General features: G+C 37.7%; 1 protein-coding gene across 1 annotated transcript; it reads left to right on the top strand.

Annotated features, from left to right (window-relative positions):
- Nucleotides 1-1,395: 1,395 nt before the first annotated feature.
- On the top strand, nucleotides 1,396-19,147 carry LOC131702077 (ganglioside-induced differentiation-associated protein 1-like 1). The gene is made up of 6 exons (XM_059003763.1): nucleotides 1,396-1,751; nucleotides 7,349-7,541; nucleotides 11,022-11,195; nucleotides 13,767-13,861; nucleotides 15,043-15,157; nucleotides 15,463-19,147. The coding sequence occupies exons 1-6, from the start codon at nucleotides 1,572-1,574 to the stop codon at nucleotides 15,804-15,806; spliced, it is 1,101 nt and encodes a 366-aa protein (XP_058859746.1). The 5' UTR covers nucleotides 1,396-1,571; the 3' UTR covers nucleotides 15,807-19,147.
- The last annotated feature ends 412 nt before the right edge of the window (nucleotides 19,148-19,559 follow it).

The raw sequence follows: 19,559 nt of genomic DNA, 5'->3' as shown, positions 1-19,559 counted from the left end.
CCTGGATCAGAGATTTAACTCCATGGCACCCTCTAATGGTAAGAAGAGGATGTATCTGGAAACTTATATTTAATAAAGTGATCTGTTATTTTAGTTTCTCCTTGTGGTAAAGGGTCACTTCCTGCTGATTGGTGGTACTTGAAGTGCTTAACAAGCGCCAATGGGAAACAGCACCCTTAAACTACAAAGCAAACAGCAACTTTGAACTGCTTCAATAAATCACCAATGTGGTCAATTTAGAAAGCACAAATCACCTATGTGGAAAATAGTCAGAAAGACATTAACATTTGAAAGCCCATTGGGTCCTATACAGCAACTGCTTTTAAAAACATGCGGTGCCTAGGCAGCGCAGTCCGTACTGGGACAGGGGATTTGTTCTGTTTATTGCTGTGATTAAATATGTTTATTTTCGCTAAGAAACATATGCCGAATTACATTGCATGTTTATACTGTTAAACCACTAAATATTTAAGAATTAAAAATACGTTATGCATCTTAGTGTTTATTTGTATTGCTTAGAAGCAAACAAAAAAAAATACTAAGATATGTTTGTTTTTGTTTTGTAATCCCTAAACATTTGGTTTACCTGAAAGTGTATTGATATACTTAACTAGTTTATTAGACGGCATTTTCTTGTGAGGGATACAGGAATACAAAGGCGATGGGTCGCGATGAAACCACAGTATAAAAAGATTATAACAACATAATATAGGGGCAACAGAACCCAGAACCTCTCAAAACAATTACAAACACCATTAAAGGGCAAGAGAAAGATGGAACAAACAAATGCAATTTGAAGCTCTTTCATTTATGTCTGCATTTAAGCATTTTATATATAATTTGTATAAAACATTGTACTTTGCGTGTTGCAATAGACCGCCAACCCAAGGCACATCATTGATACGGTATGGTTGCTATGAAGTCGCACCCCTGTTGGGTCCCCCTTATACAGCGCAGAAAGTCAATGTTGGAATTACCGGCACTGAGCACTGAGGGTATGATTCCAGGGATGCCTGAACAAAGCTTCAGCTCTCTGGGTACCATTTGTGTTCAGTGCAGGGTGGGAGAAAGGAAGTTGTCATGGCAATTGTGCTCTATTTGTGTGTGCATGTTTGTGGTATCTCCAGATACAGGCTTAGTGGGTAGTCTATGCATTTAATTTATTTTTATTTGAGCCCCCATGACCGGTTAACTTGAACAGCTACCAGCTCTAAAGATGAAAAACCAGCGCTGCGTGACCTTGTTCTCCGACCTACCATGATGCTGTTCTAATGCTATTCAGCGTATCACTTTGCTGTGATGACACACACATACCACATTATATTGATCTATATGTATATTTTCCATGACGTTTTCAGTTACCTTGTGCTCTTTTCACGGTGGTATAACGTAAGGTGGTTGAACGTTGAGGACGTCAGCAGTACACACCGCCCTGTTTTTAATTCCTGCCCTACTGCTTTCTTCTGTGTGGGGTGGTAAGATCGCGCTGGTGTGCTGTAGTGATGATGCTTTGCTCGTGGTGCTGAGTTTTCTTCCTGCTCGCCCGCTTTCTCTCCCTGTAACACTCTGTCATGGCGTCCTCCAATAATGTAACCCCCACTAACTGTACCTGGTGGCCAATTTCTGCCATAGACGAAGACGGGAAAACCGCAGACGAGGAGGGAAGTCAAGAACCAGCAATAGACTGCAAACCCATTTCAAAAGACAGGCTCGTTTTGTATCACTGGACGCAATCTTTTAGCTCACAAAAGGTACATTCTTGTGTGAAATGCATGGCTTTGTCACTCCAGTTTGTACACATTTAATTTTGGCGTGTGTTTGTATATATCAATATTATATATATGCATATATATAATTGTGTATTATTAGTGCAGGGTGATGGGTTCCTATTACAATCACGATGCAGTAGTCATTTAATAAATGCGTACATATATCTATTCCAGCAGGTGTATACAAATGTAGTTGCAGGGTCGTGGTCAATACCAGTGTTTCCGTTATTGCAACAGCATTTCAAGGATTTAATGGGTGTAATGTATTTCTTTCTAAAGACTGTTTTTTTTCACCTTTTATTTGTAATCCTGAATTTGCACGCCCTTGAATTTCAGTTGGAGGTGCTCCTAAAATATGACACACGTTATAAATAATTCCTATTAAAACGAAAGTGGAAAGCAAACACCCGAATATGGCATTGTATATGATTTGAATAAATTGCACGCCAATAGGAGATCATTATTGTTTAGTTTCCTTTGCTAAATATATTTGAGCATATAAAATCACTAAATGTGACTTTTTTTGCAAAAAAAAAATCCTAAATGTGACTTTATATTGCATGCTTTTGTGTGGTAAATGAGTTTCAACTGTTCTTATTATAACTGTCTTTACATAAGAATTTTCACATAATGTGATTGTATTTGCAGACTGACAAGACAAAAACACAGGAGATGCAGCCTATAGGATAGTGCAGTTATACAAAATATAGGCCCACCCTTAAAGTGGCAGTGCCCCATAATCATGTTCAGTTCCTTGGTGTGTGTTTCCTTCATTGTTCCACATTTTAGACACCTCTGTCTGATATGTTGACCGTCCAGTTTGTTTGCGTATGGACGTATGCGCCTTGCAACCTTGCTAGCTTGCCATTACGTCATTCCGTGGGGACAGTGGTACTGCTGTTACTTGCAGCTGTAGGATGTTATACATTATATCTTCAACCTTTTAATATAGCTCAGAAAACAAAACAATGTCCACTGAACTTTGCTTTTTCTGTCAATGTTGCATTCAGTATTGCAGGCCATCTTGCATACTGTAGAACCAATGTACAGTAGCATTGAAAAGCTTGCTGAAGCATTCCTGCCAAGTCTTGCGGTTGTAATTCTGCCAGAAGGTCACAAGTACAACTGGATAAGGATTTACTGTATTCTATCAGATGCATTATCCTTACTGAATACCAGAGCATAAACTTACAAATCATTAGCAGCAACAGCAAAACAGATTGGGAAGACCTTTTGCACAGAGGTTCTGATACAGCAGCACAGTGGTGCCAACATGTTACTGCAACGGATTACCAGTGTGTGTAGGTTCATACCACTGTGCTACTATAATCCAAGGCTCATACCATTAACAGATCCCTGACAGATCTCTTAATTAATGCTGTGTAGCTTTTGTAAATCAAGTATATTATAATCTACATTTTATGATAGAATGGGAAAGATCAAACCCAAAAATCAGACCCTAAATCTGTAGCTGCCCTTGTGCTACCATTGTCTTTGTATCTGCTGCTGTGTTAAGGGCTGTTGTCACTGTTGCAGTGCCCCATAATATTGTTGCATGGATTAATGGATTCTAACAGAGTTTACCCACCTGTGCTCTGCGCTTAATAAGAAACCAGACCTCTTTGACTTTGCATTGTGACCTTTAAAGTACTACAGTAGTTATGTAGTTTCAGTTGCGTACACATAAGTTTCCCCCTCCATTGGAGTCTTCTGTGACCCAACAATGCATGTCCCTGCTACAACATGCAGCAATGGGAGGTTGTGCATGCCCTCTCTAAGCTGTGCTGTAGCTCCCTTTTTTTCTAAATGTTAATGTTATACCTAGGTAACATTTTCAGGAAACGCATGTTTTCAGCTTGGAATGTAAACTAACAACTGCAATCTTTCCTTAATACTTTTAAAAATAAACAATTTTTTTTTTTTTTTAACAAGAAGGCAGTAAGTGTGCTACATCTTTAAGTATGGATTGGTCTTTAGTTGTGGTACAACATGAATGCAATTTAGCATTAGTAACCTGAGTATGAAACCAATGCAGAGGTAGGTAATTTAATGTCTAGCTGATACTGTACATCTGTCACTTTTACATTTTGTTCACTTCTGTTTATGGCAGATTTGAGCTTAGATTTTGTGAAATACCACTGTTAGGACGATGCCTTTAATCACTTTAATTTGCTATTTCTATTTATGGTTGGCTGCATTTTATTTTTCCATAGCCTTCCCAGGGCTGCAGAATAGTTGCACACACGCAATGTGCGCCAAAGGATTTGGTCGGGACCTGAAGATTCTCTTGCTATAAGTTTTTGGGAGCTGACAGGAGCATGTCTGCCACCGGAAACCCCCTTCTTAGCTTTTTTTTGCACAGCTAATCAAATCTGTTATCAGATTCGAACAGGGACAACCATCTTACATAAGCTTTTACATAAACTGTGTGGTCTCCATCATCAGTTCTTAGAAGCAGGTTATGATAGTGTGACTTTTGAAGGTGCTTGAATGATGCTTTCTTTATATAAATCCTTATAGGCTGTCAGTGCTCCAAAAAAAAAAAAGCGACACCTGTGGTGGATTTGTAGATTGGCCTGCACACATTTAGGGCACTTAGGCAATAGGGTGATTGGGCTTTTTTGTATAGTGGTAAAGATGCTTGCTTGCAGTGGGCATGGTTGCCTGTTCACACCCAGCCTCTGCCCTGTCACTGGGGCATTGATTCTCAATGCCTGTGTGGTTGAAGGAAGCCCTTTTATTGGCAGACAGGTAGAGGATAATTGAGCACATATACCAGCCTGTCTCATTAGAAAAATAATAATCTTGTCTTACTAATTTTCAAGAGATGTCACTGTAGAATCACTATGGGAGATGGGTGGAATTTTAATGTTTGCAAAGAATGCCCTAAATCAAGAACAGTTAAAGTCAGTACAGATCCTTGTGTAATTAAATACCTTCATTTTTTTGATGCAGTCCAGGTGGATTCCCAGGTACTGTAAAATGCTCTAAAACAATTTGACTGGGTAAAACATAGCTGGATTTAATTGGAGAATGTATTATTATCTATATCTGTTTTCACAAACCCTGAGTAGAGCTAATCTTGAACTACCTAATTGTACTTTTGATAAGGCAGTCCACAATTAATTGTGACCTTAAATACCAACACAAAGCCATTTACTCCAGATCTTCATTAGCACATCCTTTCCAGAAAGGAGAAACACACCCAATACAGTTACCTAATCAGATATAAACAACCCAAACTTTTAATTTAGGAACTTGTTAATAGTCTTAAGTTGATTCTTATTAGTTTGAGAATTGTAATGCTGTTTTTTTCTTTCTTTCAGATAGGTATTGCGCTAACGATGATTTAGAGTAAATAGCTTTGTGAATCTAGCCCTATATGTTTAAAGGATGAAATGAACGCCACTGCACTTACCTGCCTAGTAGTTTGTTCAGTTGAAGACATGTGCATTTTCCCTGCTTGAATCTGGTTTTGATTTCAATCCAGTTTAACATAAAGGAACTGTCCTTCCCTGTCCTCCATTTGAAAGTAAAGCTTGAGTCATATTTCATAGCTTTGTCTAGTGTTGTGTAATTTCTAGCGCCAATATGCATTATTTGTGAATAAGGAAAGCCAGGGCGTTTGAAAAAGGGATAGTGATGTAGTATACTGACAAACAGAAGATTGTGGGGATGGAATGCACCTTCAAGAGTTCTGCCAGTAATAACATGCACAGTACAAGACTATTAAAGTATTGGAAGTTTCAGAAAAAAAAGAAATGTGTTTGATAGGAAGTATTGAGGGTGGTAATGTGAGCAAATATTTTAGTTCTTGTAGAAGACATGCAGCTGAGGTCTCGGTAAGCTGAGAAAGCCCCTTTAACTTCAAGTCTAAACACAAGACTGGATAGCAATTCTGTCAAAGTCCAAATGAGAATGAATGTTTGCAAGGCTGCGCAGGTGGTAAAATGCAATGTGTGTCTTATTACTTAAACGGTAGCCCAGAGATACGGAATAGACAGGTGTTTGACAAATGGAGAGGGTTCCAAGCATGACAAGCATAATCTTAGCAGGACGAAATACAAACTAATAAAAAAAATAAAAAACTGTTTCCCCAGTCTCCGCTTGAAAAAGGCTAAAAGTCAAGGATTCACTTAAATACTTGTAAGTGTTCCTACAGTGTGGTGTTTGTTATTATTTTGTAAAATCAACAGTATGAAGAAGACCTGTCTTAATATTAGCGAGAAGCAGCTTGATTGCAGGCACAGTGGAAGTAACTATGCTCTGAGTTATGATACAGAGCTCAGGGGGATTGGAACCGTGGCATTGCATTTGAAACCTAGTCCTGATTGTACTTAGAAAAGAAAGACATAGAACAGATTCTGTGTGCATCCGAGGAATCTTGGCAGTTTTATGGCTGGTTCTGTTGAAATGGGTTTCAAGGAGGACCCTGCTCATGATCTACTGTACGGAATCCTAGTACTGCATAGCCTAGCTGCAGGTTTTCTGAGCTGCTTGGCAGGTCTGTGTTTTTGCCTGATTGATATGGGCAGAAGTGTAGTTTTGAGGTGATGGGGTTGAAAAAGGAGGATGGATTAATAAAGCAAATGCGCTTTAAATCATGCTGTGACTACAAATGCAGTTCAGATTGGCAGGAGGTCAGTGGAAAATGATTCCTTTATTTCTTGGTTTGCACAGCAAGCTGATTCAAGTTTTCTGTTGCACCTGTGTAGGAAGGATTTTACAGTTCTCTTGAATAACAGACAAGTGGGTGCTGAACCCAGCATCAGTGTTTCAATGGACAACACTCATTGGCAGATTCCAACAAATAGTATTATTTTCTAAAAGAAAATATGCAGTTATCCTTTTTTTATAATACTAGACATGAACTGTGTAACTGTGCACCTTAGTGCGGTCTATCTAGTTTTGTATCAAAGACGTGAATAACATTTAACAGGTTCAAATTACAGCTTCATTTCACTACGTTATCCCAACAAAAGTCACCTCATAAATGTGTAGTCTGTTGGATACTGTGTATATCTTATTAAAAGTGGAAAATTGTAGCCCTATTTTGAAGGAAGTGAAAAGAAAAGACAAATGAGTGGAATAAAATTATTTTAATTTTAACTGGCAAGAAACCGCTCTGAACAATAATAACTGGTCCAGACTACCACTAGAGTTTGTTGTTTCTTATTAGTTTTATGCAATTAGTTGTTTTATTCCTCTAAGAAATGTATCACATTTGCACTTGTTCAAAATAGGCTGTATGTTTATCTGAGTGTGTGTGTGTAGCATTAAGGAAGAACCATTGCAGCTGACAGATTGACAGTGAATGATCATTAGTACTCAATATTGAGAAAGCATGAGACAACTAAGAAGCAAATTGGTCAATGTATTCAGCACAGCGTTACAATCTTTGAAGGCTGCTAATGGGGTATATAAAATCCTGTCTGGCCACCAAAACAGAATCTGTATAGTTAGACCTGAAGGTGGTAGGTGGAGGGTGGGGAATGAGAAAGCGAGAAGGTAGGCTGCTGGTCGTATTTATATTTTACTGGTGATGGTATACATTTAAAATGTTGCTTTTATCGTTGCAGGTCCGTCTGGTTATTAATGAAAAGGGCCTGGTGTGTGATGAGAGGGATGTCAGCCTGCCTCTGACAGAGCACAAAGAGCCCTGGTTTATGAGGCTCAATCTAGGGGAGGAGGTACCGGTCTTCATCCACGGCGACACCATTGTCAGTGACTACAACCAGATTATTGATTACTTAGAGAAAAACTTTGTGGGAGGTATTTAAATTCAACATAACACAGTCTTTTTATTTTTAATTTTTTTTTGCAGTTTGTGTTAAACTAAGAAAAGAAAGAGCAGAACTGTTGAAAAATGATTCCCTAAATCCAGCCTGTCCTACATTTGCTGTGGAGGTCTCAAAGGTGAAGTTTTGAAAGAAACACATGATGTCTGGTACTGCGCAAGGTTGAAGTCTTGCTCTCAGGAAGTCTGTTACTGTTCCACTTCCTTGGCTGTTTCACCTCGGCACTGACTTTGGGGTCAAGCATGTTACTTGCTACAAAGCATGTCAGTCAAAAGGGGAAGCAGGTGGAATGTTAATGACAGGAAAGAAAGTGTTCAAGGGGTGGGGACAATTTCACTCTCTGGATGAAATCACCAAGGAAGTGCAAGATAACCTGAAAACAAGGCTTGCAAACAGCTTCTTTAATCTAGTGCAGTACCAGATATCGTGTTAAAAAAAATGGTGCAAAAACTTTACGATTCAGACCTGTCTAGGAAATGACTTCATATAGCTAAAAAACACTTTAAATTAGGGGTTGTCAACTGTCAAGGCTTGGTCAATTTATCCTATGGTGTTTAAATGAATAGCACCAGTTTTCTAAAATCATTTTTAGTCCACCCAATAGTATTATTATAGCAAGTGCATTGCATGAATATTTCTTGTAGGTTTATACCACCAGCTGTTATATGCTAACCTCTTCTCTTCTCAATGATTAAGCCTGTCCTAACTGTAATTTATAATTACATCATTTGGTATTCCGCTCAGCATATGTATTTAATTAACCCAAATCCCTGGAAGAAACCCTTCAGGAGCACAGGGTTTGTGTAATTCTACACCAGCTTGGAATTCAGTTTCTGTGGGTATTGTACAGTACATTAGTGATACAGTACTAGTTTAGACCAGTGGGTGCTACTGGTGGTCCACAGGAGCAAAAATGACTTGAACCTGTTTGATAATTAAACACTAGTAAAAGATAAAGTGAAATGAACAGCCATACAGAGTTTTTGAATGACAATATGACATTAGGCTGTTTATTTTTACATGTTTAAAACTGTATACAATATGCTGGTAGTTAACCATCAATAGCACTTGTTTTTACATTCCACAGGGGGGTGCTCTACCTAATGGAGGTTATAAGCGTAGAGGTTTCGGTGAATTGTGAAAACACTGTATATTGAAAACAGATGGAATATACTTTTTTTTTTTTTTAATCTGATGTTCATGACAACATGACCTCTATATCCTATCCTAAGAGGAAAAGCAATTTAAATTTGAGGCAATGTATGTTAAGGCATGATCGTTTTTAATAAATAATAGTACACTTCCACTGGGAAACTAATTGTAGACTACTGTTTTTATTTTATTTTTACAATTGATTTGACTGCTTGAATGTGGTAGTTGAACAGGGATGCCTTTCAAATGAAGAACGACACAAACGGAATATAACTTTGAAGGGTAATGATGTATGCAGATTTTTTTTTTCAAATTTTAACTATTGGCAATGCCAGAGTTGATATGTCCGCTCAAGGCCACATTGATTTTACGAGTGCTAGACGATCCAAAGGACTGTAATCTTTAAATGATGTATATGGAATACCATTAATAAATGTAGCAAAGGCTGGCAAGGTCATGTATAATATTGGGCTACACAGATCCTGTCTGGTTTTGATATCAACTCTATTCCCTACATATTTTTTCCAATGCTGTATTATGCAAGCTGTAATTTATTTTGTAATGGGTGTATTTTAATCTGGACAGAATATTCCGCATGTCCTATTTGAAATGTGTCTGGAATTTCGCATGACTGGAATAAGAAACCGATTTTCATTTAAACATGCTGATCTTGATCAACTCATTTGTTAAACCAAAAAAAAGCTTTTTGTGTACGAGAGAAACGTGGGTCCCTTTAACAGTTAGTGTAGGTGATGGGGATAGAACCACAGACCCCTTGGGTTGTTTAACAAATGCGTTACCTGATCAGGCCTGTGCCTTTCTGTGCGAATCCAGCAGTTTTTTACATTTCTGAAAAATGTTATCATTGCTACAACAGTATGAGGAAATGTATGTGTCACACATCACTTGCAAAACAATACTTCAAATGTGTACGATGTCATCATTTGGTCCTTTTAAAAGTATTCATTGTCTAATTCAAACTGTACATTTTTAAAACAACTGTGGATTTGTCAAGGAATCAATCACATATATACGATTAACCCGGTTTAATTGCCAAGAAGTGGTGGACAATCAATGGTATTTTAAATGAGCATTAGCTGAATTAGAAATGTTGTTTATCCCTTCCGTGATGGGAAATCAATTTCAGAGCAGTACAATAGTGTTCTGTACACTCCAACGCTGGTCGATAATTATATCAGAATGGGCCCAGGCCCATGTCAAAATATTGAGGCTTGCCTTATTAACAAAAGGTTTCAAAGTGTGTATCTTCTTAGCGCTCTTTTTAAAAGGCTGACGGCTGCTCCTGAAATAGTGGATATCTTCTAAACCTGACATTTGTTGCTGTTGTCAAAACCATGATCTGAGTCCGAACACTCTCTTGTGAATGCAGAACAAACAGCACTGCAGTAAACATGATGGATGGGGGGTGAGCCATCTGAAACCTCCCATTGCATTTAGCTGCTGCTCATTTAAAAAACATTTCAAGAGGAAAGAGCTTCTAGAAGCAGGTACCTTGAGGCATCTTAAATGAATTGCTAGTAGTTTTAATCTACCGTTTGAAATGTGGAATGAACTCTTCTGATCGTGTGTTAAATTTTCTTCAGATCACACATGAATTTGGGAAGGAAACCTCTGTGGAGGGAAGAAGATTAATTTTTAGTGACACCTAAAAATAATAGCTAAAATGAATATGGATTGCATTCCACTTGAATACTTGGAAATCCGTGTCCAGTTTGTGGAAGGAATGGTGTTGTCCACAAAATTTCAATTGTATGTTCCTGGACATTTCAGTGGTTAAAATTTTACGGATCAATTCCCAAGTTAATGTTTTTTTTTACCCACAATTCTATGCTGTGACAAAAGAGTATGCATATCAAAAATATTCAGGACTTTTGAAAAGTAACATTAGGTGAATGTAATTTTGCTATGTTGTTTTTTTGGCGCTATTGTGGCAATGCCTGTGTGATATCATAGTTCTTTAATGTAACTTGACCCATACATCTCAAAGGCAGTTGCTGCTGTACTTGTATTGTACTAGATATGTTTAATCGTTATTTCTGTAACTCTAACACAGATAGATATAATCTGTCAGGCTCAGTAAATATAACTGTGGCCTGAACTGAAGCTGTTAATAACATGCAGCTAATAGCTATTTCTATTTTGAGATCAGAATGGTCCTCATTATTGATGTTAAAATGTCTTGATATATTGTGCAGTACAATATTTTAAAATACTGCATGCTAGTAAATGTTACTTGTGTCAAGTTTGTGTACCATAACATTCCCACGGGTTTGTGTTGTAGAGAATGTGGCTCAGCTGATACCTGAATCTGGGACTCCTCTTTATGCCAGAGTGCAGCAGTACCGAGAGCTTCTAGATGGTTTGCCAATGGACGCCTATACCCACGGCTGCATCCTCCATCCAGAGCTAACCACCGACTCCATGATCCCAAAGTACGCCACCACTGAAATACGTAGTAAGTGATGCTAGCTCCTTTCGGGGCTCACATACTATTACTGTGTATAGGATAATACAGGATCAACTGCAGGCTCTGGTTTATGGCTTTGTGGCTGATTAGTGCAGAACTACTGTGCACAGCAGACAAGGTTAATATGATTTATACAGCCATTAGTGCTTCTGGTTTCACATTAAGAGACTTCAAAGAAAATTGTCAGTTTTGAAGTGGAATTTCTTATTCAGGTGTCTTACTTACCATTCATGATGCCCTACAGGGGCTGCATGTCCCCAGCGAGAGGGATCTAGTGGTGGCGTCCATGCATTCGCCTCACTTACATATTTACATATCTAGAGAACACCATATCAGATTGTGATACTGTAAATATGGTTACCCCAGGAAGCTAAATGTAACTTCTAAGAATCGGTCCATTAGTGCCGGCAGCTTGTGAATCGGTTTGCTAAATTACATTTACCTCAATTTATCGCCTGCTGAGTTTGAACACAAACTTAGTGTCTTGGATCAGATTTCTTCAATAACATATTCAAATTACATTAATTGAAAATTTAATTAAGGAAAAGTCCTGTTTGGGAAGCAATGTCACTCTATGCAGAGAGCTCTCTAGTGTGCTCTGCAAACGGAAATGTGACAGGGTATTGATCTAATGAAGATGAAACCTAAACACAACACAAAGCAGAAATGCAGGGAGAAGGAGGCAAACATCTTTTAAACCTAAATCAGACAAAGAACTGTGTTAATAAACATTAGCATGTGTTTTAGCAATTTGTAAAATTATTATTCACTTTCTTACCTTACGGTAAATGTGTGAATACTGGTAAACTTTTGTTTTTTGTTTCCATCTAAGTGAATTGGATGTATAAAGCCCTGATGTTGTAATAGGTACTTTTCATAGGGTGAAAATATACAATGTATTATGAAAAATTATTGTACAGCCTCTAGGAACGAGATCTTTGGAGGTTTAAATAACAGCAGCTTGTTACTGTACTGGCTAGGGGTCAGGTTATTAAGGTTGTGCTGTGCAAGTCTGTGACTGACCTCTTTGTTTATGAATATTAATAACCACCATAACTTTAATAGAGAAAATAACAATCAGATCAATACATCCATTCAGGAAAACAAAGGTCAAGATCTTTGTTGAGTGGTAGCAGAAATAAAGAAGATAATGATAACTAGACAGTACATACTGTATATAAACCATTGCACCATCCAGAACAGTACATGGGCAGTTTCTTTAAGCACAGATGATGCAAGATTAATTATTCCAATAGCATAGCCTGCCAAGGTACAGACAGCACACAGGGGGCTCTCAGTCACTCAAAAGACCGAGGCAGAGCTACTAAGAGTTCTGAGACTTAGCAGTAAAGATCTGCAGCATGCTCAGTATCTGATTGGATGTTTAGCTTCGGGGGTTTTTAAAGTGGAGGTTGGGACCCCCTGGGAGAACGTTTTCAGTGGGTTCGTGAAGCAATCACATCACAAGCTCAAGGCACAGAAACGTCTCTATGTAATCAAATAGCCCAATCAAATCATTTCTGGACAATCGCGAGGGTCAGTGATTTCAACTTGCTTATTGGGATGCTGACACCTGTAGTTCATTGCATTAATAATGCAACACGCAACACCAGTAGTCAAAAATATGTGCTCACAAAATGATTTTGTATTTAAATTCAGGAAAGTTATAGGAAATCGAGTTCAAGCAGTGGTCATGCACTGGAGTTGACTGGATTTTATTTATTTTGCATGTTACTAAAACGAGAAGTGAAAAGAATAAACTGTGGTTGCAATGTTAAACTCTTTAAAATAAATCTTCTTAAAAGGTATTCAACAATGATATAAAAGGAGCGTGGCGAATCTCAGTTGATCTGCTGTTGTATTGGTACAGTGGTTCTCCATTACAGACTGTTTCACACCAATACACTTGCATTTTCAAAGTTTGAGCACAGAAGGACACCCACTCACTAATCCCTTGTACACTAAAACATAACATTGATTTTTGTTCAGCCTTTGGGAAATTACTGTGTAATGGTTTTAGATTAATTGCATGCAACTTCTGCTGTCAACACAGTACACACGGTGACAGATAGGGCAAGACACCAAAAAGGAAGCTTTGAAAGAGTAGCATGTTGCAAGAAATGCATTATAGTAATGTATGAGAGGACTTTTGATTTTATGAGCAAGTAAGTGGCATGATACAAATGTGCTGGCATTAGAGTTCTTACCTGCTCTGCCAAAATTGATACTTGAAAGGCTTTTTATTGTACATACTACACACTTGCATATATATATATATATATATATATATATATATATATATATATATATATATATAATGCTTATCGAATTGTAATAAAAACTTGTTTAGAACATTCCTTATCACAAGTTATTGAAAGTATCAGCATCTTTTGAGACTGCTATCCGGCCATCTGTCTGTACATAAAAGCACTGAAAAAAAGTAGTAATCCACTACAACTGATGGGTACAGCAAAGCTACAATGCTAGGGGTATCCAGGATAAAGGGTCAGTATAACTTCCGCAGAAATGGAAAGAGCTGTGCTGTTTGTCTCTATGCAGGACACTTGGCCAACGCTGCCTCAGAACTGATGAAACTGGACCACGAGGAACCTCAGCTGACAGAGCCATATCTATCAAAGCAGAAAAAACTCATGGTAATAAATCTATTCAAAATCCACCCACTGGACATTGTTACTCGTATAATTGATTGAATGTTGCTACCCTAACCTGAAGTACACCTGTGATTCAACAACACCACATCACCTGCTAACACTTTGCAGCTCTCTGAGAAATGAATTCCTGCACATTGTGGAAGCAGACGTTGGCGGCTGAGCATTGCAAATGATCTGCACCACCCAAATGAAATACAGCTTGTTTAGCACGTGGGGAGTGGAGAAAGTGTCTGTATCTTGTAATGCTACTTCTCACCATCTGGATGTGATTAGTGTATAAACAAACATGCTATAAAGGGGCTTGATCTCAACATTAAGCAGCCAGCATGTGTCTGCTTGACTATCACCTGGGGCTGGTAAACCATCTGATGCACAGTGGAGCTGCTAATCCCACAATGCACTGTGTCCACATACAGCAATGCTATTCATCTACAGAGCAGCATATGTGGGTGACTAATTTACTGCAAACCTGACAGCTTAAGCCAGTACTCTGATGAAAGTGCCTGGACAATGTAAGGACAGTGGTTATTTGCAGCTCTGCTTCAGTCAGGTTCTTTCTGGTCTCTTTTAGCACAAATAAAACATATTCATGGCATGTTATTTGAGAGTAATTGTTAAGTGGGTAATGTTTTGCTCCTGCTGGTTATATTAATATAGAACGGCATTACATTTACAGGTAACGAGATTCTCGTTTTCTGTTTGTGTGCTCATATTACAAGAGAGAGACTTTTGATTGTTCAGGGATAATCAGGATAAAATCCCCATTTCTACATATATAGCTCTGGCGAAAAGTTTTGTATCACCTAGAATTTTAGGATTGAGACATAATTTAAAAAAAAAAAAAAAAATGTATGAACATAATTTAGATATTTAATTTACCATTGTGTAATCAAAGAAACTACAGAATTATATTGCAAAAGTCTACCAGAAACCATAATGGTAGTACAGTATTTCATGTTAGATTTCAAAATGTCACAGTTTTTCGTTAAATATATGGAAAACTTCGAAGCGGTGTGTAATTCAATATGTTGACGTAACATTATTCAGTAGGTTTCATTCAACTTTATATAGCAAAATTAGTTAATTTGATAGGGCGATGCAAAGCTGTAGATGTTTTGAACAGACCACCTCGTGGGTCAGCTCATGCTGCTTGTTGTGCCTAGGCCAAGATTCTGGACCATGACAATGTGACCTACCTGAAGAAAATCCTCAGTGAACTTGGGATGGTGTTGGATCAAGTGGAGGCTGAGCTGGAGAAGAGGAAGTTGGAATATGAAGGTTGGTAACCGATTGCCTGGGGTTCGAGGTGTCATGCTTCAAAGAGCAGGGCAAATGATGTCATCACATCAGCCAGGTGCATATAGAGATACCCTAGCCTCCAGCAGGTACTGGGACAGTAAATGCAGCGCGCCTGGGTGTGGGGGTGTTGTCTTTATATATATATATATATATATATATATATATATATATATATATATATATATATATAATAAAAATACTAAGTCATCCTTACATGGTTGCCTCACCTTGTTCATCCGTCTCATCTTGACATCTATTTTTGATTTATTTATCAACGCCTCCAGGTCAGAAGTGTGAGCTGTGGCTGTGTGGACCTGATTTCACCTTAGCTGATATCTCACTGGGGGCCACTTTACACCGCCTCAAATTCCTGGGACTGTCAAAAAAATACTGGGAGGATGGAAGCCGGCCCAATTTGCAATCTTTCTTTGAGCGCGTGCTGAAACGCTTCGCCTTTCGGAAGGTCCTGGGAGACATCCACACCACGCTTCTCTCTGCAGTTTTACCAAACGCATTTCGAATGGTAAAGAGAAAGCCCCCGTCTTTCTTTGGCGCCTCGTTTCTAATGGGTTCCCTCGGCGGGATGGGATATTTTGCCTATTGGTATTTAAAAAAGAAATACATGTAGGGAACACTTTGTGTTCTGTTTGGTGTCTGTGTACTGTGTGATGTTTTAGCCTAATAACTGTAATGATGTTTGACTCAAAAATGAAAATTAAATAATATTAATACGTACCTGGGAACACATACATTCCATGACACTGAAATATCAACAGCACATTGTTATCGGAAAATAATTGCCTTATATTTATTGTTGATTTATTTATTTATTTATTTATTTTTATTTAGATTTTATCATATAAATAAACAAATGTTGTTTTTTCCATTTTATTTTACGCAATATTTTTTCCTGCAAGATAAGTTATTTATTTCATAGCTATCTAAAAAGAAATGCAAGAACAACTGGGTATAAAGCAGCGATGAAATTGTTTATAATTAAAAAAAGAAGAAAATGAGCCCTTACAGAAGGGATGTGTTTTAACAGTCAGTGCTTGAATGCTTTTGAGATCTAACAGAAAAGGCTAGGTATTAAGTTACTGATGTCACTGATTTTGAAAATGATTCCTTGGTCACTTAGTCCAGGTGAGTCAGCACAGTTTTTACCAGCAGTGTCCAATATTTGGTCGCATAAATGTCAAAACGACCTATTAAACAATGTCACTGTTACTTCTGCTATTGTAAAATCTCCTTAAGGTTAGGTACGTCAAGACCCAAATATAACCTCAGCGTTTTTGAGAGTAAGGTTTCGGTTTAATTCAACGATCATGCATCAGAATAGGGTCATCATGAATAAACTTACCAAGAAGCAACGTATAGCAAAGGCAATGCAGGCTGCTAGAATACTGTAGGTACTGCAAGGCCTAAAAGAACCACTATGACAGAACTGAAGTACGCTGCCTTGACTTTGCTTACTCCTTAGCTTTCCAAGAAAGCTGGCTACTAACTGGTTTAAATGGTCAAGATGAAAATACATCAATAAAACTAAATTTTAAATCCTGAATGGTTACTTGTGCTGGTTGGGCATTAAATACTGATGCCAGCACCTTTAAAGCTTGTTAATGCTCCAGCCATTGCTAAAGTTGTAGACAGGTAATGACTTTTCATGTGATGGGCAGACTGGGAAAGAAGCTTATTTATAACTTGCTATCATAAGCTGTTATAAATACATGTTTCATTCTAGCTCAAGTGGACCAAATTCTGAAGTGTGTCCAATTGTGGTTGATGATACATAAACCTCATGTGATGAAGAAAAGGGTTCCAGGGTGTGTGTGTGGTATCTCCTGCAGCAGAGACGGTAGGAGCTGGAGAGCGTATTTCACATGGAATGCCACCGCTACTCCCCCATAACAGAAATAGAACTGACATTGTGACACGTGACTTGTAGCTTATTGTCAGATATTGTGACTCAACGTACACGTCTTCTTGCTCAGAGCATTGTTAGGTTCATGGAGCCTGACTATGGTAGCAAATGAGGGGCTAGCTATTTAACATCTTGTTTCATACTGTGCACACATGTCTAAGCACTTGGATCTAGTGATTCACGTGCTTAGACATGTGTATAACACCCATTATTGCATGCTATAAACAGAATTATCTTAATTGGCAATACAGCCGTGACAGTGCAATTACAAGCAATGTTTCTGTACCTAGGGACAATGCAAGCACAAAGGCAGCTACAATGGTAAGAGCCATTGGCAGTATTGCACCACATGTGGCAATACATTTTGACATAGCAATGGTATAACAATAGGATGATGGTACAATATCAGTGACACATTTGTTCTATATCCGTTGTGTTACTATTGCTGGTAATAGCTGAATAGTTCTTCAGCATTATAACGGTATCACAATCATGATTTTGTTTGAAAGTAATAATAAAAATGCATTGCAATCAGAAGTAATTCTATAAAGAGTCAATGCTGCGTTGCTAAATTCATGTTTTCTTTTGCATGCAAATAAACAAGAACATTGTTTCCTTATTTTTTTTATTTTGCAAGGCTTATACATATGGCACAGATAGTAAGTGTATTTTCAGACAGGAGAAAAGCGGATAATCTGTTAATGTACATTAATTCTGCCTTTGAGTATCTGTGCCACATCTATTATTAACAACTGTTTAAGTATTGATGTATTGTTTCTGCCAACCCAAGAATAGTGTAGTCTACCAAATACGTAGATGATCACAAACATACCAAAATTCAGAAGAAAAAATAATGGCATTGAATTTGCTAACAAACATAAAATACTAGTTGTTTGTTAATATGGCTACAATATATGTATTTTTTTAATTTGTATTTTTTTATTTTTATATTTATAAATATGCATGTATTTATGGTGCTTTTTTAATGATGTTTGTTCATAAGCCTTACTTTATTAAGTTGCCATCAATAATAATAATAATAATAATAATAATAATAATAATAAAAACTTCAATTGGGTTTGTGTTATTCCATGTACAGGGATTTACAGAAATATGCGTTTCATATGCAGTTTGATGCTATAAAGGCATGCATTGATTTGTCTCACACAGGGATGTCCCACTTGCAGTTTAAGATGTGATCATCCAATCGTGACGAAACTTGGTTCTTCCGAGTATGAGAATCAAACTCGTTACAACTAACGTATTTCTGGCTTGTGATTGGTTATGGTAAATCTATGGTCCTTATTCATTAAGCATTAGCGTGCAATAAAATCCACACGATTTCAATGTAAATACTGTCAAAGCTTCATGAATAAGGCCCTAACCTATATCTTGAAAACAGCTTGCCAGTAAACAAATCTAATATACTAATATCTATATCTATGCCCAATTTTATTTTGTTTTCGGTTTGAGTCACTCAATATAATTAGTTATCTGGGGCCAGTCTTTCTGTAAACTCAGTGCTTGTGTCTTCAGAAAGAATGAGTTTATTTAAAAGCTATTTCTGATATGATAAATGAGTATTCTCCGATGCAATGACCTTGTAATACTGTCATTTTGTTAAGCTGCATAACTGTCCCTGGGGTTACTAGATCCAACCACAAGCCGGAGTCACAATGCCATCAATATCTTCTGAGTAAAGCTTTGCATTCACTTTTGATGCTGTTTATAGCTGCATTACTTAAGCTGCATTTCTTGATCCCCTAACAGTTTATTTCAGAAGTTCTTGTTAGATCGACCATGCCATACTAATGATGTAGCTGGCGTTCTTCTACTGTACTAAAAGAAAAGGGAGTTATACAATTCTGTTGACACAAAACAATAAAGCATTTCATTTGCTCTGTAGGTTTGCTAAATATGTCTGGACTGTGATGCATGCGTTTGGATTCCAGGGGGAGGGTTATGTGCCCTACATTCCTCAGTCTATGCCCTGCATAATTAATGCAGAAGGTGCAGGGTGGCACAGTTGGTTAGGCTGCTAGCTGCTTTAAGCAATTTACTGTAAGGGTTCTGCAAAACAAGACAGCTCTTCAAACTACAATGGTCATGAACATCTACTTCAGTGCACAGCTTCAATAAAACGTCTTATAGTGTGATGCTATTCTTTGTGGTATACAACACAGTAGGTTTTAAAATTGCACCACCCAGAGGACAAAATACAATTGCAATAACATTTTTTTTTTCTCCCCATAGGACAGATACTGTAGTATCTTTTGTGCAGAAGGTGGAAAATGGCCTTCACAGTAAAGCAATAGAATTGTATGCAAAATCATTTTCATTCACATTTATTCTAGGATGGTACATATTCTATCACACACAGTATGAACGCTTTAAATATACAAGACTACCTACATTCCGAAGATTTCATTCATTTACCTAGGAACCAATATAAAGCGCATT

The sequence above is a fragment of the Acipenser ruthenus genome, chromosome 29 (assembly GCF_902713425.1).
Source record: "Acipenser ruthenus chromosome 29, fAciRut3.2 maternal haplotype, whole genome shotgun sequence".
Taxonomy (NCBI): Eukaryota; Metazoa; Chordata; class Actinopteri; order Acipenseriformes; family Acipenseridae; genus Acipenser; species Acipenser ruthenus.
The sequence above is the reverse complement of the archived record's forward strand: the minus strand, read 5'-3'. Positions and strand labels throughout refer to the sequence as shown.

Coding starts and splice junctions, on each gene's coding strand:
- LOC131702077 (XM_059003763.1), top strand. CDS start 1,572: ATGGCGTCCTCCAATAATGTAACCCCCACTAACTGTACCTGGTGGCCA. Junction 7,542..11,021: donor AGAGAAAAACTTTGTGGGAG/GTATTTAAATTC, acceptor TTTGTGTTGTAG/AGAATGTGGCTCAGCTGATA. Junction 15,158..15,462: donor GAGGAAGTTGGAATATGAAG/GTTGGTAACCGA, acceptor CAACGCCTCCAG/GTCAGAAGTGTGAGCTGTGG.